Source organism: Acipenser ruthenus, chromosome 38, assembly GCF_902713425.1.
Source record: "Acipenser ruthenus chromosome 38, fAciRut3.2 maternal haplotype, whole genome shotgun sequence".
NCBI lineage: Eukaryota > Metazoa > Chordata > Actinopteri > Acipenseriformes > Acipenseridae > Acipenser > Acipenser ruthenus.
The window spans coordinates 7,392,141-7,414,746 of record NC_081226.1 but is presented as its reverse complement, the minus strand read 5'-3'; the positions used below and the strand labels follow the sequence as shown (position 1 = coordinate 7,414,746).

Genomic DNA, 22,606 nt, shown 5'->3' with positions numbered 1-22,606 from the left:
TGATGTAACTGTGCCTCCTTGTATAGGTTTGTAACTGATGTAACGATGCCTCCTTGTATAAGTTTTGTAACTGATGTAACTATGCCTTCTTGTATAGATTTTGTAACTGATGTAACTGTGCCTCCTTGTATAGATTTTGTAACTGATGTAACTGTGCCTCCTTGTATAGGTTTGTAACTGATGTAACTGTGCCTCCTGGTATAGGTTTTCTAACTGATGTAACTGTGCCTCCTTGTATAGATTTTGTAACTGATGTAACTGTGCCTTCTTGTATAGGTTTGTAACTGATGTAACTGTGCCTCCTTGTATAGGTTTTCTAACTGATGTAACTGTGCCTTCTTGTATAGGTTTGTAACTGATGTAACTGTGCCTCCTGGTATAGGTTTTGTAACTGATGTAACTGTGCCTTCTTGTATAGGTTTGTAACTGATGTAACTGTGCCTCCTTGTATAGGTTTGTAACTGATGTAACTGTGCCTCCTTGTATAGGTTTGTAACTGATGTAACTGAGCCTCCTTGTATAGGTTTGTAACTGATGTAACTGTGCCTTCTTGTATAGGTTTGTAACTGATGTAACTGTGCCTCCTTGTATAGGTTTGTAACTGATGTAACTGTGCCTCCTTGTATAGGTTTGTAACTGATGTAACTGTGCCTCCTTGTATAGGTTTGTAACTGATGTAACTGAGCCTCCTTGTATAGGTTTTCTAACTGATGTAACTGTGCCTCCTTGTATAGGTTTGTAACTGATGTAACTGTGCCTCCTGGTATAGGTTTGTAACTAATGTAACTGACCCTCCTTGTATAGGTTTTGTAACTGATGTAACTGTGCCTCCTTGTATAGGTTTGTAACTGATGTAACGATGCCTCCTTGTATAAGTTTTGTAACTGATGTAACTATGCCTTCTTGTATAGATTTTGTAACTGATGTAACTGTGCCTCCTTGTATAGATTTTGTAACTGATGTAACTGTGCCTCCTTGTATAGGTTTGTAACTGATGTAACTGTGCCTCCTGGTATAGGTTTTCTAACTGATGTAACTGTGCCTCCTTGTATAGATTTTGTAACTGATGTAACTGTGCCTTCTTGTATAGGTTTGTAACTGATGTAACTGTGCCTCCTGGTATAGGTTTGTAACTAATGTAACTGACCCTCCTTGTATAGGTTTTGTAACTGATGTAACTGTGCCTCCTTGTATAGGTTTGTAACTGATGTAACGATGCCTCCTTGTATAAGTTTTGTAACTGATGTAACTATGCCTTCTTGTATAGATTTTGTAACTGATGTAACTGTGCCTCCTTGTATAGATTTTGTAACTGATGTAACTGTGCCTCCTTGTATAGGTTTGTAACTGATGTAACTAAGCCTCCTTGTATAGATTTTGTAACTGATGTAACTGTGCCTTCTTGTATAGGTTTGTAACTGATGTAACTGTGCCTCCTGGTATAGGTTTTGTAACTGATGTAACTGTGCCTTCTTGTATAGGTTTGTAACTGATGTAACTGTGCCTCCTTGTATAGGTTTTCTAACTGATGTAACTGTGCCTTCTTGTATAGGTTTGTAACTGATGTAACTGTGCCTCCTGGTATAGGTTTTGTAACTGATGTAACTGTGCCTTCTTGTATAGGTTTGTAACTGATGTAACTGTGCCTCCTTGTATAGGTTTGTAACTGATGTAACTGTGCCTCCTGGTATAGGTTTTGTAACTGATGTAACTGTGCCTTCTTGTATAGGTTTGTAACTGATGTAACTGTGCCTCCTTGTATAGGTTTGTAACTGATGTAACTGTGCCTCCTGGTATAGGTTTTGTAACTGATGTAACTGTGCCTTCTTGTATAGGTTTGTAACTGATGTAACTGTGCCTCCTGGTATAGGTTTTGTAACTGATGTAACTGTGCCTTCTTGTATAGGTTTGTAACTGATGTAACTGTGCCTCCTTGTATATGTTTGTAACTGATGTAACTGAGCCTCCTTGTATAGGTTTTCTAACTGATGTAACTGTGCCTTCTTGTATAGGTTTTGTAACTGATGTAACTGTGCCTCCTTGTATAGATTTTGTAACTGATGTAACTGTGCCTCCTTGTATAGGTTTCTAACTGATGTAACTATGCCTCCTTGTATATGTTTGTAACTGATGTAACTGTGCCTCCTTGTATAGGTTTGTAACTGATGTAACTGAGCCTCCTTGTATAGGTTTTCTAACTGATGTAACTGTGCCTTCTTGTATAGGTTTGTAACTGATGTAACTGTGCCTCCTTGTATAGGTTTGTAACTGATGTAACTGAGCCTCCTTGTATAGGTTTTCTAACTGATGTAACTGTGCCTTCTTGTATAGGTTTTGTAACTGATGTAACTCTGCCTTCTTGCATAGCCTCCCCAAAATAAACTGCCCAAACCCTCACAAGAAATTGTTCTGACCAACACAAAAAATATTTGTGAGAGAAGAAGATTGATTTTTTTTCCAAGCAAGAGAGCAAAGCAGGTATTACAAACATATTTCTTGTTTTTCTACTGCGCAACCGCCAGACCGCTAGGGCAGCTGGGATATCAAAATCAACACTGTAGTACAGATACAGGATTTAGTTGCATTTTAATGTCATTGGAGGAGACAATGCTTGGCTGGTTTCACGTCCATTCTTCCCACCGATCTGAGCCCCATATAGATATTCGAAAGTTTACGGTAAGAGTGCAGTTATTTTTTTTTGCAAATATACCTTATGAAATACGTTGACTGTCCCTTGATTATAAGTACGACAGTAAGTGCACGTTTAGAAGCTTAATAGTCAGTATTAATAATTGATTTAAAATGGTGTTTTGAAATTAGTGTAGGTACTGCAGGACTGCAGAACAGGTTAACAGATTTAAAGGTTTTAAAAAACAGTGCAGTTTGTTATTGTTACTGTTTTTCTAATTTGCTTTAATAGGCATAACATGTTTTAAAGTACAAGCTAGTGCTATGTTAAACTTCATTTATTTGGCTGCCTTATGTTGACAAAAAAAAACAATGTCAAATATATACTGTATGTAGCACCCTGAGTGGTTTCGAGGTCTGTTTTGTGCTATAAATTATTATACAGTATAGCTTTTATTTGTGTCCATCAGTCCGACTAGTTTTCAAACTCAACACAATGAATGACACTTAGTATTCAGACTCACTAGTAACAGAGTAATACAAAACAATAATGCAATCTCTTACTGTTCAGTAAATGCAGGGGGAAAAATGTGGAATAGCCTCCCCAAGACTCACGTGCCACCTATGCCCATAGTCCTATGAAAAATGGCCTACTTTCAATACACATGATTTTGTAAAAATTCACGTCCCCCTCCCGCCCCCCACACACATTATAGCTGTGGTTGCTCCTGTGACCAAGTGGCCTGGTATTTTGGGGACTTCCTATAAATAGGCGAGGCTGGTTCTGCAAGTTTGTTTGTTTAACAGGTGCCAAAGGGAAGTGGAAATCCCCTTTAGAACAGCACTGTAGGCTACAGTAGATTTTCACACATCAGTATACATTCTGACTCATCACTAATGATCCATCTCCTGCCCCATCCTTGTAAATTGCTCGCAGATGAGCTGGATTTGAATTTGGCCATAAAAATTAAATAGTATATATTTAAAATCTTATCATTGAACTGGTAACAAATAGACACTGAAATGTGCCCACATATGTTGATAAGGATCATATAAATATGGCTTGTATTAAAATTGATACATTCTGTTTGGTGTATGGATGTTTCTCATTTGTGGTTTTCATGAAAACTTTTGTATTGTGTTGTGCTTGATGCACGCTGTCAAACAACGTTCTCCTGTGAGAATCAGTATCAGGTTTGCTGACTCGCACTCAACGTTCTCCTGTGAGAATCAGTATCAGGTTTGCTGACTCGCACTCAGCGTTCTCCTGTGAGAATCAGTATCAGGTTTGCTGACTCGCACTCAACGTTCTCCTGTGAGAATCAGTATCAGGTTTGCTGACTCGCACTCAGCGTTCTCCTGTGAGAATCAGTATCAGGTTTGCTGACTCGCACTCAACGTTCTCCTGTGAGAATCAGTATCAGGTTTGCTGACTCGCACTCAATGTTCTCCTGTGAGAATCAGTATCAGGTTTGCTGACTCGCACTCAACGTTCTCCTGTGAGAATCAGTATCAGGTTTGCTGACTCGCACTCAGCGTTCTCCTGTGAGAATCAGTATCAGGTTTGCTGACTCGCACTCAACGTTCTCCTGTGAGAATCAGTATCAGGTTTGCTGACTCGCACTCAGCGTTCTCCTGTGAGAATCAGTATCAGGTTTGCTGACTCGCACTCAACGTTCTCCTGTGAGAATCAGTATCAGGTTTGCTGACTCGCACTCAACGTTCTCCTGTGAGAATCAGTATCAGGTTTGCTGACTCGCACTCAACGTTCTCCTGTGAGAATCAGTATCAGGTTTGCTGACTCGCACTCAGCGTTCTCCTGTGAGAATCAGTATCAGGTTTGCTGACTCGCACTCAACGTTCTCCTGTGAGAATCAGTATCAGGTTTGCTGACTCGCACTCAGCGTTCTCCTGTGAGAATCAGTATCAGGTTTGCTGACTCGCACTCAACGTTCTCCTGTGAGAATCAGTATCAGGTTTGCTGACTCGCACTCAGCGTTCTCCTGTGAGAATCAGTATCAGGTTTGCTGACTCGCACTCAACGTTCTCCTGTGAGAATCAGTATCAGGTTTGCTGACTCGCACTCAGCGTTCTCCTGTGAGAATCAGTATCAGGTTTGCTGACTCGCACTCAACGTTCTCCTGTGAGAATCAGTATCAGGTTTGCTGACTCGCACTCAACGTTCTCCTGTGAGAATCAGCATCAGGTTTGCTGACTCGCACTCAACGTTCTCCTGTGAGAATCAGCATCAGGTTTGCTGACTCGCACTCAACGTTCTCCTGTGAGAATCAGCATCAGGTTTGCTGACTCGCACTCAGCGTTCTCCTGTGAGAATCAGTATCAGGTTTGCTGACTCGCACTCAACGTTCTCCTGTGAGAATCAGTATCAGGTTTGCTGACTCGCACTCAACGTTCTCCTGTGAGAATCAGTATCAGGTTTGCTGACTCGCACTCAACGTTCTCCTGTGAGAATCAGTATCAGGTTTGCTGACTCGCACTCAACGTTCTCCTGTGAGAATCAGTATCAGGTTTGCTGACTCGCACTCAACGTTCTCCTGTGAGAATCAGTATCAGGTTTGCTGACTCGCACTCAGCGTTCTCCTGTGAGAATCAGTATCAGGTTTGCTGACTCGCACTCAGCGTTCTCCTGTGAGAATCAGTATCAGGTTTGCTGACTCGCACTCAACGTTCTCCTGTGAGAATCAGTATCAGGTTTGCTGACTCGCACTCAACGTTCTCCTGTGAGAATCAGTATCAGGTTTGCTGACTCGCACTCAACGTTCTCCTGTGAGAATCAGTATCAGGTTTACACTCAAATTCTATATATTTAAATGTTTTTTTTTCTGTTTGCCTGGATGTTGTTGTAAGGAAGCTGTGCAGAAGCAGGGGTTTGCCTGGATGTTGTAGGGTTTGCTGTGCAGAAGCAGGGGTTTGCCTGGATGTTGTAGGGTTTGCTGTGCAGAAGCAGGGGTTTGCCTGGATGTTGTAGGGTTTGCTGTGCAGAAGCAGGGGTTTGCCTGGATGTTGTAGGGTTTGCTGTGCAGAAGCAGGGGTTTGCCTGGATGTTGTAGGGTTTGCTGTGCAGAAGCAGCCTGGATGCTAGGATTTGTTTGCTGCGCTCTGTTTCATCAAATGCTGTCTCTGAGAATCAGCATCGCTTCAGCTGACTAGGGGTAATAGTTTGTTTAATTCATCAGATTTTCTGTTTGCATTGCCGAATGTTCTTTGGGGAAGCTGTTTGGATGTTCTTTTATGTTTGATGCACGCTGTCTTGCTAAGCACTGATGGATGCTTCACAACACAGCCTCTTACAGTGAACACTTTTAAACAGTATTAATGCGACCATGTTTAACCATGTTTATCTGCCCCTTGATAACTCTGTAAAGCATATGTTGTAATTGTTGTGTTGTGTTGAATGAATCTGATTTTCAGTTTGCCTTCATGATGTTGATGTTTTGGAGAAGTTGTTTGGGTGTTCACGTTGCTCTAGTGTTTCTCAATAGAATGTGACCCATCTGACCTGAATCTACAATACTGTATATGAATGCAGTTTCAATAAGACTGAATCAATGAATAAAATGATTTTACTGGGCTGAGTCTGGCAGTCCTCTGTCACTTAGACTCACACTAAAGGAAAGAAACCTACAGCATAATTCAGACAAGGCTGAAAATCACACACATTTACCTGGCAACTGGTGACTCAACACCCACGCTTGTTTCTGATTGGCTGTTGAGAGCCTTGGCTTGTATGAGAATTTTCTTAAACTGGTTCTGCAATCCAGATTTCCTGTTTTTGTCAAGCAAAGTGAAACTGAAACCAACTGAAGTTTTTCTAAAACACTGTTCCTGTTTATCAAACTTCCACAGATGAATTCTACCTGCATTCAACAGGTGATGGGTGTGAAATAAATCCAATTTGATAACACAGATATCAGAGATACTGCACAAAGTGTGATGAAGACCATTTTCTTCAACACAAACTGCAGTACACATTGACTTGCATAGACCTGGAGTCACCATCCATTATGCAGAAAATATAGTGTGGCCATCACCAAATTGTAGAATCACACTCTGCATGTTAAACAAGGTTATTATGATGATCTCCAGTCCATGTTTAATGCAATGTACAGTTTTAAAACATGCAGGAAGTTCATTTCATATCTGTAGGGGAGAATAAGAAATCGTTTAGTAGTCTATTAAAAAAATAAAGTAATAAGCACACTATTCACAATGTATCATCATCACCAGAAATAGGGGTTCATGTCCAGATTCCTCTTGCAGAACTGGGTAGTTCTCAGTATCTGTGAAGGGGACTTCTGTGTGGCACAATAGCAACAATCTGGATCAATCTGTCCATGTGTGCAGCTCATTGGATCAATCTGTCCATGTGTGCTGCTCATTGGATTAGTCTGTCCATGTGTGCTGCTCATTTTGCAGATGGGGAAGTCCTAGCACCACACTGTCCCACACCAAGGACTGTCCAGCTCCCCTTTGTCCAGCACATTCGGTGTCATCAGTCCTAGCATTTGAGGGTCTGCTAACACAGTGCAGCTTCCTCAGCCAATTCCTTAGTTCAAATCTTTTCTACTGCAGCTTTACCATGTTTTTAATTAATTATTTGTATTTATCAGTGGGGTGTTCTGATCACAAGACACCGAGGAGTTCCAACATTCTATTCTATTGTACTTTTCAATAATGGAGTTCCATCACTCTATTCTACTGTACTTTTCAATAAAGGAGTTCCAACACTCTATTATATTATACTTTTCAATAAAGATTCCAGGAATAGTTGGACATGTTCTCTCTTCAATAAACATTGACAGCATGTGTGTTAACATAGTAAACCTTTTATAGAGTTATATATCAGGCTCGATTTATTTCTTTGGAATTGGGTTTTTAGTATGCCCACCCCTACTTTATATATCGTGAAGATTTTTTTTTTTTTTTTTTTTTTTTTGTGAGTGTATAAATGGTGATCCATTTCACATAGACATATTATTTAGACATCGGTTTCACTGTTTGAAATGTGGGGTCTGTGTCTTTGTCCAGGGTTTAGGTTAATGTACATTTGCATTTGTACTATTTGTGCAGGGAGATATAGGAAGAGAGTGAGAGAGATGTGGGGAGCCGTGTGTTCTCCTGGAACCCACTTGCCAATCAATCACTTAGCAATCAATCCAAACCCTTACAATGCCTTCATTCAATACGTGAGGATCATGCATTCTGACACCTGTTTGCACTGCTGGTTGTCCATGTCCTGCTGTGATGTTTTATTCAGTCTTGAATCTTCTGCTTTTTATTTGGAGAGCCCCAGAGTAATAAAGAGCTCCATGTGTCTCCTTATTAATAAGTAATTCCACAGTGTGCTTACACATGTGCACTTTGAATCCTGACAGAGGGAATAACCATGTAAACTACCAAGGGCACCAGAATTAAACACAATACCACTACTATTGGAGTATTGCTACTAATTTAAACTCTCTATACATTCAAATTCACAGTATTTACAAACAGGACATGCAGTACTATTAAAAATAACAAGTGATAATGTGCATGCAATCAACCAGGGTCGGATACCAAAGCAGTGTGTATGGATTGTGCAAAGATCTCATCCTGGTACATTGAGTGATTCGCTGGTAGAACAGTTTGCAGAGCAGTGTGTATAGATTGTATAAAGATCTCATCCTGGTACATTGAGTGATTCGCTGGTAGAACAGTTTGCAGAGCAGTGTGTATAGATTGTATAAAGATCTCATCCTGGTACATTGAGTGATTCGCTGGTAGAACAGTTTGCAGAGCAGTGTGTATAGACTGTGCAAAGATCTCATCCTGGTACATTGAGTGATTCGCTGGTAGAACAGTTTGCAGAGCAGTGTGTATAGATTGTATAAAGATCTCATCCTGGTACATTGAGTGATTCGCTGGTAGAACAGTTTGCAGAGCAGTGTGTATAGACTGTGCAAAGATCTCATCCTGGTACATTGAGTGATTCGCTGGTAGAACAATTTGCTAGACACTGAAAGGCTCCACTCATACATACAGACGTGCTCAAATTTGTTGGTACCCCTCCACAAAAAACGAAGAATGCACAATTTTCTCTGAAATAACTTGAAACTGACAAAAGTAATTGGCATCCACCATTGTTTATTCCATATTTAAAAGAAATCACACTTTGCTTTTGATTTTTTATTCAACATAATATTGTAAATAATAAAACAAATGAAAATGGCATGGACAAAAATGATGGGACCGCTAACCTAATATTTTGTTGCACAACCTTTAGAGGCAATCACTGCAATCAAACGTTTTCTGTAGCTCTCAATGAGACTTCTGCACCTGTTAACAGGTAGTTTGGCCTCACTCTTCCTGAGCAAACTGCTCCAGCTGTCTCAGGTTTGATGGGTGCCTACTCCAGACTGCAAGTTTCAGCTCTTTCCATAGATGTTCGATAGGATTCAGATCAGGACTCATAGAAGGCCACTTCAGAATAGTCCAATGTTTTGTTCTTATCCATTCTTGGGTGCTTCTAGCTGTGTGTTTTGGGTCATTATCCTGTTGGAGGACCCATGACCTGCGACTGGGACAGAGCTTTCTGACACTGGGCAGTACGTTTTGCTCCAGAATGCCTTGATAGTCTTGAGATTTCATTGTGCCCTGCACAGATTCAAGGCACCCTGTGCCAGGCGCAGCAAAGCAGCCCCAAAACATAACCGAGCCTCCTCCATGTTTCACTGTAGGTATGGTGTTCTTTTCTTTGAAAGCTTCATTTTTTCGTCTGTGAACATAGAGCTGATGTGACTTGCCAAAAAGCTCCAGTTTTGACTCATCTGTCCAAAGGACACATTCTCCCAGAAGGATTGTGGCTTGTCAATATGCATTTTAGCAAATTCCAGTCTGGCTTTTTTATGTTTTTCTTTCAAAAGTGGAGTCCTCCTGGGTCTTCTTCCATGGAGCCCACTTTCGCTCAAAAAGCGACGGATGGTGTGATCAGAAACTGACGTACCTTCACCTTGGAGTTCAGCTTGTATCTCTTTGGCAGTTATCCTTGGTTCTTTTTCTACCATTCGCACTATCCTTCTGTTCAATCTGGGGTTGATTTTCCTCTTGCGGCCGCGCCCAGGGAGGTTGGCTACAGTTCCATGGACCTTAAACTTCTTAATAATACTTGCAACTGTTGTCATAGGAACATCAAGCTGCTTGGAGATGGTCTTGTAGCCTTTACCTTTACCATGCTTGTCTATTATTTTCTTTCTGATCTCCTCAGACAACTCTCTCCTTTGCTTTCTCTGGTCCATGTTCAGTGTGGTGCACACAATGATACCAAACAGCACAGTGACTACTTTTCTCCATTTAAATAGGCTGAATGACTGATTACAAGATTGGAGACATGTGTTTTACTAATTAAAGAAACTAATTAGTTTGAAATATCACTATAATCCAATTATTTATGATCTTTTCTAAGGGGTACCAACAAATGTGTCCAGGCCATTTTAGAATATCTTTGTAGAATAAGCAAAAATTCATCTCTTTTCACAGCTTCTTTGCTTTATTCTATGACATACCAAAGGCATGCAAGTATACATATTAAAATAGCTTTTAATTTCATCACTTTTCAGGAGGAATGAAGCATTATTTCAATGAGCTGTAAGGGTACCAACAAATTTGAGCACGTCTGTATTTATTAAAACAAAAACAACATGGGCTCCCAAGTGGCGTATCCGGTATAGGCGCTCAGCGTGGAGTGCAGGATGCGCTCTATAGCCTGGACGTCGCCGGATCGAGTCCAGGCTATTCCACAGCCGACCGTGGACGGGAGCTCTTAGGGGGCGGCGCTCAATTGGCCGAGCGTCGCCCGGGGGGGGTGGTTTAGGTCGACCAGGGTGTCCTCGGCTCACCGCGCACCAGCGACCCCTGTAGTCTGGCCGGGCGCCTGCGGGCTTGCCTGTAAGCTGCCCGAGAGCTGCGTTGTCCTCCGACGCTGTAGCTCTTGGGTGGCTGCATGGTGAGTCTGCAGTGTGAAAACAAGTGGTCGGCTGATGGCACACGCTTCAGAGGACAGCGTGTGTTCGTCTTCACCCTCCCGAGTCAGCGCAGGGGTGGTAGCGGTGAGCTGAGCCTAAAATAATTGGTCATTTCCAAATTAGGAGAAAATAATAAAAAAATAATTGTCAACGACTAAATTTTTGTATAAAAAAAAAACAAAAAAACAACAACATTTCATTGATTGCAAAATGGTTTATTAAAAGCATACAAGAGTTTGGTAATAAAATGAACCTTTATTGAACTTAAAACAGGTACAGAGATTAGCTGCATAAAACACTTTAAAATCAACAGAAAAATACATCTATGTTCTAAAAACACTAAATGTATACCATAAGACAAACATCTCCAGCAGTGTGGAGTAGTGGTTAGGGCTCTGGACTCTTGACCGGAGGGTTGTGGGTTCAATCCCCCGTGGGGGACACTGCTGTTGTACCCTTGAGCAAGGTACTTTACCTAGATTGCTCCAGTAAAAACCCAACTGTATAAATGGGTAATTGTATGTAAAAATAATGTGATATCTGTATAATGTGAAATAATGTATAATGTGATATCTTGTAACAATTGTAAGTCGCCCTGGATAAGGGTGTCTGCTAAGAAATAAATAATAATAATAATAATAATAATAATATGTTGTAATGATCTAACCCTGTTAATGAATACAGAGTAGGAGAATGTTAATCAATTCACATTGAAACTGTAATCAGGTATAAACTGTAAAGACTGAAGCATCTATAGCAAATACAATGAATAGAAGCCAAGCATGACTCAGGTATAAACTGTAAAGACTGAAGCATCTGTAGCAAATACAATGAATAGAAGCATGACTACCTTTATTCCCATTAGCATTACATGTGGGGAAACAAACAGTAAAGTTGATTACATTGAAGGTGCTTGCACATGTTACTGCATTATTGAAATCACCAATTTACTGCATGAATGATTTGAAAGAATCTACAATTGAATGTTATACAAAGTAATAAAATTGTAAATCTTCACAGTCCACCCCTTCAAGGAGTGCACCAGTGACCAAAGAATCCTGTTTAGCCGCCACTTCAGGAATCTGTCAAATACAATAAATGAAGGCATTACATTTTCAAGACTCACCCTAGTCTCTGTAAGTCGCCTTGGATAAAGGCATCTGCTAAATAAATAAATAACAATAATAATAATTCACAATGCTGATACAGGGCTGAACAGATATTCAGATTGATTAATTCACTTTTATGTTTTTTGTCAGCAACTATTAAATTAAAGCCTATTTAAAAACATGTCAGTACCACAAAAAGAAAGCTTCCTTTTACTGATCCATACAATGGAGTACAGATCAATGACAATGAGCTTCCATGTTGAGCACATGTTCCTTTCACCCGGACGCTGGCATTTCCACAGTCACACTGCGATGAGTACTAATCAGGAACAATGTGACAGTGCGATTAATACACAACCTGTCGTGATCAAACACAATACAACCAGGCACATATTCATCTGTGATTTGTCACACCTTTCTGATTGATTACCTGTTTGATTTCACATCCTGATTTTTCACTTTGCTTGTTTCCATAGCAATGCGTCTCACAGTGTGACAGTGCATTGTAGGATTGTAGTCCAGGGCAAGATTTACCTTTGATTAAACTCAACAACTACATCTTCCAGTATACATCTGTGCTAGATAAATCAGTCAGGGTGATTAGCTCCTAAGGTAAGGCTAAGGAAATGTCAGTATAAAAAAAGGAAAATGTGCTTCCAAACAGTTTTTGAAATGACTCAATGTTCATTGACATTGATTGGTACTCAGTTGTCCAGTTGAGAGCAAACAAGGGAAAGGCAACCTTTCTTATTGTGAATTGAACACGTTTGAAGAAGCTTGTTCTGGTTTTAATTTAATACCAGACAACCAAACACATGAAAGGGAATTACACAGACAATCTGAGTTGCTGCACAGGCCTGGTAAATACTGAGTCAGCTACCTCCACTTGGGCAATACAAACTCAAGGGACAGGTGGAGTTAATTATTTCTCTAGGAGATATAGAACACAGATGGGTAGTGGAGACAGGTCAGAGCTGAGCTGGAGCCTCAGCTGATTTCTGTCACCATCAGGCATGGTCACCATGGATACAGTATGGCCCCAGTGCTTGAATAGGAGCCACACTGATGAGTATTTGGACTTCTCAGCAAACAGAGCTGGAAAGCTGATTCTGCACTTGTGATGATTCTGCACTTGTGCTGATTCTGTATCAGTGAATCTTACCTTAATCTGATGGCACCAAAATGCGACCTAGTAAAAAAATAAAATGAGCATAAGTGAGGCTTAAGTTATATGAAAGAAACCAAAGAAAAAAACAACGAAGGCTATCTGTAAACAGTAGCAATAGAATAATATTAGATGTTTAGCTACATGTGGTCCTCTAATAATTGGAGTCACATCTTTAAGCTTTATAAATTGCATCATTTTTCTAAATGTTTTATTGGTTTATTAATGCACGCTGTATAGTGTTGTCATTTTAATAAGTGAGTGTGTGCAGCCCTGATCATTGCGAGACAGATTATCCAAAACCTGCGTTCTGTTCTATCATGCTCACTTATTAAAGGTGAAGTTGCGTGTCTCTTAAAGAGTAAGTAGCAGGGTTCTGAAAAATATAGCGTTCCACGTCACCACGTGCTGCTACAACTGTTTAAATAACGTACCTGTCATTTTTCTTTTCATTGTTAACATCCTGACAACCTTTTACACTTATAACTTTAAAGTCTGTTTCAAAGCTCTTTTCAAAATGTCCGCTCCAGTGCTCTGATAGTGTCAGGGTTATTGCCCACATTGTCAAACAGGTAACACAGCGATAACGATCCATGATGTGGTAGGGAACAGAAAAGCCACAGCAATTTTTTTGCAGTGATTTAGAGGACAGATCTCAAACCCCAGTGCACTAGAGTAGCCATTTTGGAAAGAGCTTTGAAAGAGACTTTAAAAGTACAAGTGTAAAAAGTTGTCAGGATGTTAATGACAATAAATTATAGGTACGTCAATTAAACAGTTGTAGCAACACGAGAAACACTATTTTTTGCAACCCCACTATTACTCTTTAAAGACTACTTGACTAACAATATCTGGTTGGAAGTACTGGCATTGTTTATTACACAGACATAGCGCTGTCCTCTCTCATGGTTTATTACACAGACACAGCGCTGTCCTCTCATGGTTTATTACACAGACACAGCGCTGTCCTCTCTCATGGTTTATTACAAACACAGCGCTGTCCTCTCTCATGGTTTATTACACAGACACAGTGCTGTCCTCTCATGGTTTATTACACAGACACAGCGCTGTCCTCTCTCATGGTTAATTACACAGACACAGCGCGGTCCTCTCTCATGGTTTATTACACAGACACAGCGCTGTCCTCTCTCATGGTTTAATACACAGACACAGCGCTGTCCTCTCTCATGGTTTATTACACAGCGCTGTCCTCTTTCATGGTTTATTACACAGACACAGCGCTGTCCTCTCTCATGGTTTATTATACAGCGCTGTCCTCTCATGGTTTATTACACAGACACAGCGCTGTCCTCTCTTATGGTTCATTAGACAGACACAGCGCTGTCCTCTCTCATGGTTTATTACACAGACAGAGCGCTGTCCTCTCTCATGGTTTATTACACAGCGCTGTCCTCTTTCATGGTTTATTACACAGACACAGTGCTGTCCTCTCTCATGGTTTATTACACAGACACAGCGCTGTCTTCTCTCATGGTTTATTACACAGCGCTGTCCTCTCTCATGGTTTATTATAAAGACACAGCGCTGTCCTCTCATGGTTTATTACACAGACACAGCACTGTCCTCTCATGGTTTATTACACAGCGCTGTCCTCTCTCATGGTTTATTACACAGCGCTGTCCTCTCTCATGGTTTATTACACAGACACAGCGCTGTCCTCTCTCATGGTTTATTATACAGCGCTGTCCTCTTTCATGGTTTATTCAGGCATTCAGAACAGAAAATAGGAGGCACTTTTTTACACAGAGAATTGAGAGGGTCTGGAACCAACTCCCCAGTAATGTTGTTGAAGCCGACACCCTGGGATCCTTCAAGAAGCTGCTTGATGAGATTCTGGGATCAATAAGCTACTAACAACCAAACGAGCAAGATGGGCTGAATGGCCTCCTCTCGTTTGTAAACTTTCTTATGTTCTTATGTTCTCATTACACAGACACAGCGCTGTCCTCTCATGGATTATTACACAGACACAGCTCTGTCCTCTCTCATGGTTTATTACACAGACACAGCGCTGTCCTCTCTCATGGTTTATTACACAGACACAGCGCTGTCCTCTCTCATGGTTTATTACACAGCGCTGTCCTCTTGCATGGTTTATTACACAGACACAGCGCTGTCCACTCTCATGGTTTATTACACAGAGCTGTCCTCTCATGTTTTATTACACAGAAACAGCGCTGTCCTCTCTTATGGTTTATTACACAGCGCTGTCCTCTTGCATGGTTTATTACACAGACACAGTGCTGTCCTCTCTCATGGTTTATTACACAGACACAGCGCTGTCCTCTCTCATGGTTTATTACACAGCGCTGTCCTCTTTCATGGTTTATTACACAGACACAGCGCTGTCCTGTCATGGTTTATTACACAGACACAGCGCTGTCCTCTCTCATGGTTTATTACACAGACACAGCGCTGTCCTCTCTCATGGTTTATTACAGACGCAGCGCTGTCTCCTATCATGGTTTATTACAAAGACACAGCACTGTCCTCTCTCATGGTTTATTACACAGATACAGCGCTGACCTCTCATGGTTTATTACACAGCGCTGTCCTCTCTCATGGTTTATTATACAGACACAGCGCTGTCCTCTCATGGTTTATTACACAGCGCTGTCCTCTCTCATGGTTTATTACAAAGACACAGCGCTGTCCTCTCTCATGGTTTATTACACAGCGCTGTCCTCTTTCATGGTTTATTACACAGACACAGCACTGTCCTCATGGTTTATTACACAGACACAGCTCTGTCCTCTCTCATGGTTTATTACACAGACACAGCGCTGTCCTCTCTCATGGTTTATTACACAGACACAGCACTGTCCCCTCTCATGGTTTATTACAGACGCAGCACTGTCCCCTCTCATGGTTTATTACAGACGCAGCGCTGTCCTCTCTCATGGTTTATTACACAGACACAGCACTGTCCTCTCTCATGGTTTATTACACAGATACAGCGCTGACCTCTCGTATGGTTTATTACAGACACAGCGCGGTCCTCTCTCATGGTTCATTACACAGACACAGCGCTGTCCTCTCTCATGGTTCATTACACAGACACAGCGCTGTCATCAATCATGGTTTATTACACAGACACAACGCTGTCCTCTCTCATGGTTTATTACACAGACACAGCGCTGTCCTCTATCATGGTTTATTACACAGACAAAGCGCTGTCCTCTCTCATGGTTTATTACACAGACACAGCACTGTCCTCTCTCATGGTTTATTACAGATGCAGCGCTGTCCCCTCTCATGGTTTATTACACAGATACAGCGCTGTCCTCTCTCATGGTTTATTACACAGACACAGCGCTGTCCTCTCTCATGGTTTATTACACAGCGCTGTCCTCTTTCATGGTTTATTACACAGACACAGCGCTGTCCACTCTCATGGTTTATTACACAGAGCTGTCCTCTCATGTTTTATTACACAGAAACAGCGCTGTCCTCTCTTATGGTTTATTACACAGCGCTGTCCTCTTGCATGGTTTATTACACAGACACAGTGCTGTCCTCTCTCATGGTTTATTACACAGACACAGCGCTGTCCTCTCTCATGGTTTATTACACAGCGCTGTCCTCTCTCATGGTTTATTACACAGACACAGCGCTGTCCTCTCTCATGGTTTATTACAGACACAGCGCTGTCCTCTCTCATGGTTCATTACACAGAGACAGCGCTGTCCTCTCTCATGGTTTATTACAGAGCGCTGTCCTCTCTCATGGTTAATTATACAGAAAAAGCGCTGTCCTCTCTCATGGTTTATTACAGACACAGCGCTGTCCTCTCTCATGGTTTATTACAGATGCAGCGCTGTCCTCTCTCATGGTTTATTACACAGACACAGTGCTGTCCCTCTCATGGTTTATTACACAGATATAGCGCTGTCCTCTCTCATGGTTTATTACACAGATACAGCGCTGTCCTCTCTCATGGTTTATTACACAGGCACAGCGCTGTCCTCTCTCATGGTTTATTACAGACACAGCACTGTCCTCTCTCATGGTTTATTACACAGATACAGCGCTGTCCTCTCTCATGGTTTATTACACAGACACAGCACTGTCCCCTCTCATGGTTTATTACAGACACAGCATTGTCCTCTCTCATGGTTTATTACAGACACAGCGCTGTCCTCTCTCATGGTTTATTACACAGACACAGCGCTGTCCTCTCTCATGGTTCATTACACAGCGCTGTCCCCTCTCATGGTTTATTACACAGATACAGCGCTGTCCTCTCTCATGGTTTATTACACAGACACAGCGCTGTCCTCTCTCATGGTTTATTACACAGACACAGCGCTGTCCTCTCTCATGGTTTATTACAGACACAGCACTGTCCTCTCTCATGGTTCATTACACAGACACAGCGCTGTCCTCTCTCATGGTTTATTACACAGACACAGCGCGGTCCTCTCTCATGGTTTATTACACAGACACAGCGCTGTCCTCTCTCATGGTTTATTACACAAACACAGCGCGGTCCTCTCTCATGGTTTATTACACAGACACAGCGCTGTCCTCTCTCATGATTTAATACACAGACACAGCGCTGTCCTCTCTCATGGTTTATTACACAGACACAGCGCTGTCCTCTCTCATGGTTTATTACACAGCGCTGTCCTCTCTCTTGGTTTATTACACAGACACAGTGCTGTCCTCTCTCATGGTTTATTACACAGACACAGCGCTATCCTCTCTCATGGTTTATTACACAGCGCTGTCCTCTCTCATGGGTTATTACACAGACACAGCGCGGTCCTCTCTCATGGTTTATTACAACGACACAGCGCTGTCCTCTCTAATGGTTTATTACAGAGCGCTGTCCACTCTCATGGTTAATTATACAGAAAAAGCGCTGTCCTCTCTCATGGTTTATTACAGACACAGCGCTGTCCTCTCTCATGGCTCATTACACAGACACAGCGCTGTCCTCTCTCATGGTTTATTACACAGACACAGCGCGGTCCTCTCTCATGGTTTATTACACGGACACAGCGCTGTCCTCTCTCATGGTTCATTACACAGACACAGCGCTGTCCTCTCTCATGGTTTATTACACAGACACAGCACTGTCCTCTCTCAAGGTTTATTACAGACACAGCACTGTCCTCTCTCATGGTTTATTACAGATGCAGCGCTGTCCTCTCTCATGGTTTATTACACAGACACAGTGCTGTCCCTCTCATGGTTTATTACACAGATACAGCGCTGTCCTCTCTCATGGTTTATTACACAGATACAGCGCTGTCCTCTCTCATGGTTTATTACACAGGCACAGCGCTGTCCTCTCTCATGGTTTATTACAGACACAGCACTGTCCTCTCTCATGGTTTATTACACAGACACAGCGCTGTCCTCTCTCATGATTTAATACACAGACACAGCGCTGTCCTCTCTCATGGTTTATTACACAGACACAGCGCTGTCCTCTCTCATGGTTTATTACACAGCGCTGTCCTCTCTCATTGTTTATTACACAGACACAGTGCTGTCCTCTCTCATGGTTTATTACACAGACACAGCGCTGTCCTCTCTCATGGTTTATTACACAGACACAGCGCTGTCCTCTCTCATGGTTTATTACACAGCGCTGTCCTCTCTCATGGTTTATTATACAGACACAGCGCTGTCCTCTCATGGTTTATTACACAGACACAGTGCTGTCCCTCTCATGGTTTATTACACAGATACAGCGCTGTCCTCTCTCATGGTTTATTACACAGACACAGCGCTGTCCTCTCTCATGATTTAATACACAGACACAGCGCTGTCCTCTCTCATGGTTTATTACACAGACACAGCGCTGTCCTCTCTCATGGTTTATTACACAGCGCTGTCCTCTCTCATGGTTTATTATACAGACACAGCGCTGTCCTCTCTCATGGTTTATTACACAGACACAGCGCTGTCCTCTCTCATGGTTCATTACACAGCGCTGTCCCCTCTCATGGTTTATTACACAGATACAGCGCTGTCCTCTCTCATGGTTTATTACACAGATACAGCGCTGTCCTCTCTCATGGTTTATTACAGACACAGCGCTGTCCTCTCTCATGGTTTATTACACAGATACAGCGCTGTCCTCTCATGGTTTATTACACAGATACAGCGCTGTCCTCTCTCATGGTTTATTACACAGACACAGCACTGTCCCCTCTCATGGTTTATAACAGACACAGCACTGTCCTCTCTCATGGTTTATTACACAGATACAGCGCTGTCCTCTCTCATGGTTTATTACACAGATACAGCGCTGTCCTCTCTCATGGTTTATTACAGACACAGCGCTGTCCTCTCTCATGGTTCATTACACAGCGCTGTCCCCTCTCATGGTTTATTACACAGATACAGCGCTGTCCTCTCTCATGGTTTATTACACAGACACAGCACTGTCCCCTCTCATGGTTTATAACAGACACAGCGCTGTCCTCTCTCATGGTTTATTACACAGACACAGCACTGTCCTCTCTCAAGGTTTATTACAGACACAGCACTGTCCTCTCTCATGGTTTATTACAGACGCAGCGCTGTCCCCTCTCATGGTTTATTACACAGATACAGCGCTGTCCTCTCATGGTTTATTACACAGATACAGCGCTGTCCTCTCTCATGGTTTATTACACAGACACAGCACTGTCCCCTCTCATGGTTTATAACAGACACAGCACTGTCCTCTCTCATGGTTTATTACACAGATACAGCGCTGTCCTCTCTCATGGTTTATTACACAGATACAGCGCTGTCCTCTCTCATGGTTTATTACAGACACAGCGCTGTCCTCTCTCATGGTTCATTACACAGCGCTGTCCCCTCTCATGGTTTATTACACAGATACAGCGCTGTCCTCTCTCATGGTTTATTACACAGACACAGCACTGTCCCCTCTCATGGTTTATAACAGACACAGCGCTGTCCCCTCTCATGGTTTATTACACAGATACAGCGCTGTCCTCTCATGGTTTATTACACAGATACAGCGCTGTCCTCTCTCATGGTTTATTACACAGACACAGTGCTGTCCTCTCTCATGGTTCATTACACAGCGCTGTCCCCTCTCATGGTTTATTACACAGATACAGCGCTGTCCTCTCTCATGGTTTATTACACAGATACAGCGCTGTCCTCTCTCATGGTTTATTACACAGATACAGCGCTGTCCTCTCTCATGGTTTATTACACAGACACAGCACTGTCCCCTCTCATGGTTTATAACAGACACAGCGCTGTCCCCTCTCATGGTTTATTAAACAGATACAGCGCTGTCCTCTCATGGTTTATTACACAGATACAGCGCTGTCCTCTCTCATGGTTTATTACACAGACACAGCGCTGTCCTCTCTCATGGTTCATTACACAGCGCTGATCCCTCTCATGGTTTATTACACAGATACAGCGCTGTCCTCTCTCATGGTTTATTACACAGATACAGCGCTGTCCTCTCTCATGGTTTATTACAGACACATCGCTGTCCTCTGTCATGGTTTATTACACAGACACAGCGCTGTCCTCTCTCATGGTTCATTACACAGACACAGCGCTGTCCTCTCTCATGGTTTATTACACAGACACAGCGCGGTCCTCTCTAATGGTTTATTACACGGACACAGCGCTGTCCTCTCTCATGGTTTATTACACAGACACAGCGCTGTCCTCTCTCATGGTTTATTACACAGACACAGCACTGTCCTCTCTCAAGGTTTATTAAAGACACAGCACTGTCCTCTCTCATGGTTTATTACAGACGCAGCGCTGTCCCCTCTCATGGTTTATTACACAGATACAGCGCTGTCCTCTCTCATGGTTTATTACACAGATAAAGCGCTGTCCTCTCTCATGGTTTATTACAGACACAGCGCTGTCCTCTCTCATGGTTTATTACACAGATACAGCGCTGTCCTCTCTCATGGTTTATTACACAGATACAGCGCTGTACTCTCTCATGGTTTATTACAGACACAGCACTGTCCTCTCTCATGGTTTATTACAGACGCAGCGCTGTCCCCTCTCATGGTTTATTACACAGATACAGCGCTGTCCTCTCTCATGGTTTATTATACAGATACAGCGCTGTCCTCTCTCATGGTTTATTACACAGACATAGCACTGTCCCCTCTCATGGTTTATTACAGACACAGCACTGTCCTCTCTCATGGTTTATTACAGACACAGCACTGTCCTCTCTCATGGTTTATTACACAGACACAGCGCTGTCCTCTGTCATGGTTCATTACACAGCGCTGTCCCCTCTCATGGTTTATTACACAGATACAGCACTGTCCTCTCTCAAGGTTTATTACAGACACAGCACTGTCCTCTCTCATGGTTTATTACAGACGCAGCGCTGTCCCCTCTCATGGTTTATTACACAGATACAGCGCTGTCCTCTCATGGTTTATTACACAGATACAGCGCTGTCCTCTCTCATGGTTTATTACACAGACACAGCACTGTCCCCTCTCATGGTTTATAACAGACACAGCACTGTCCTCTCTCATGGTTTATTACAGACACAGCGCTGTCCTCTCTCATGGTTTATTACACAGACACAGCGCTGTCCTCTCTCATGGTTCATTACACAGCGCTGTCCCCTCTCATGGTTTATTACACAGATACAGCGCTGTCCTCTCTCATGGTTTATTACACAGATACAGCGCTGTCCTCTCTCATGGTTTATTACAGACACAGCGCTGTCCTCTGTCATGGTTTATTACACAGACACAGCGCTGTCCTCTCTCATGGTTCATTACACAGACACAGGGCTGTCCTCTCTCATGGTTTATTACACAGACAGAGCGCGGTCCTCTCTCATGGTTTATTACACGGACACAGCGCTATCCTCTCTCATGGTTTATTACACAGACACAGCGCTGTCCTCTCTCATGGTTTATTACACAGACACAGCACTGTCCTCTCTCAAGGTTTATTACAGACACAGCACTGTCCTCTCTCATGGTTTATTACAGACGCAGCGCTGTCCCCTCTCATGGTTTATTACAAAGATACAGCGCTGTCCTCTCTCATGGTTTATTACACAGATACAGCGCTGTCTTCTCTCATGGTTTATTACACAGACACAGCACTGTCCTCTCTCATGGTTTATTACAGACACAGCGCTGTCCTCTCTCATGGTTTATTACACAGATACAGCGCTGTCCTCTCTCATGGTTTATTACACAGATACAGCGCTGTCCTCTCTCATGGTTTATTACACAGATACAGCGCTGTCCTCTCTCATGGTTTATTACACAGATACAGCGCTGTCCTCTCTCATGGTTTATTACACAGACACAGCACTGTCCCCTCTCATGGTTTATAACAGACACAGCGCTGTCCCCTCTCATGGTTTATTAAACAGATACAGCGCTGTCCTCTCATGGTTTATTACACAGATACAGCGCTGTCCTCTCTCATGGTTTATTACACAGACACAGCGCTGTCCTCTCTCATGGTTCATTACACAGCGCTGATCCCTCTCATGGTTTATTACACAGATACAGCGCTGTCCTCTCTCATGGTTTATTACACAGATACAGCGCTGTCCTCTCTCATGGTTTATTACAGACACATCGCTGTCCTCTGTCATGGTTTATTACACAGACACAGCGCTGTCCTCTCTCATGGTTCATTACACAGACACAGCGCTGTCCTCTCTC

General features: G+C 42.5%; 1 protein-coding gene across 5 annotated transcripts in view; it reads right to left on the bottom strand.

Moving 5' to 3' along the window:
* LOC117968203 (SLA class II histocompatibility antigen, DQ haplotype C beta chain-like) overlaps positions 1–22,606 on the bottom strand; it is a 401,218-nt gene that overhangs the window by 291,141 nt on the left and 87,471 nt on the right. For 2 of the 5 annotated variants that reach the window (XM_059009106.1, XM_059009105.1), the window contains exons 6-7: positions 12,921–12,947; positions 11,282–11,731 (exon numbers count right to left, since the gene is read on the bottom strand). In XM_059009106.1, the coding sequence (XP_058865089.1) occupies positions 12,922–12,947 (26 nt within the window). In that variant the 3' untranslated portion in view covers positions 11,282–11,731; position 12,921. Of the gene's footprint in view, positions 1–11,281; positions 11,732–12,920; positions 12,948–22,606 lie in introns of those variants that run through there. The other 3 variants (XM_059009104.1, XM_059009107.1, XR_009310938.1) reach the window with 2 other exon arrangements.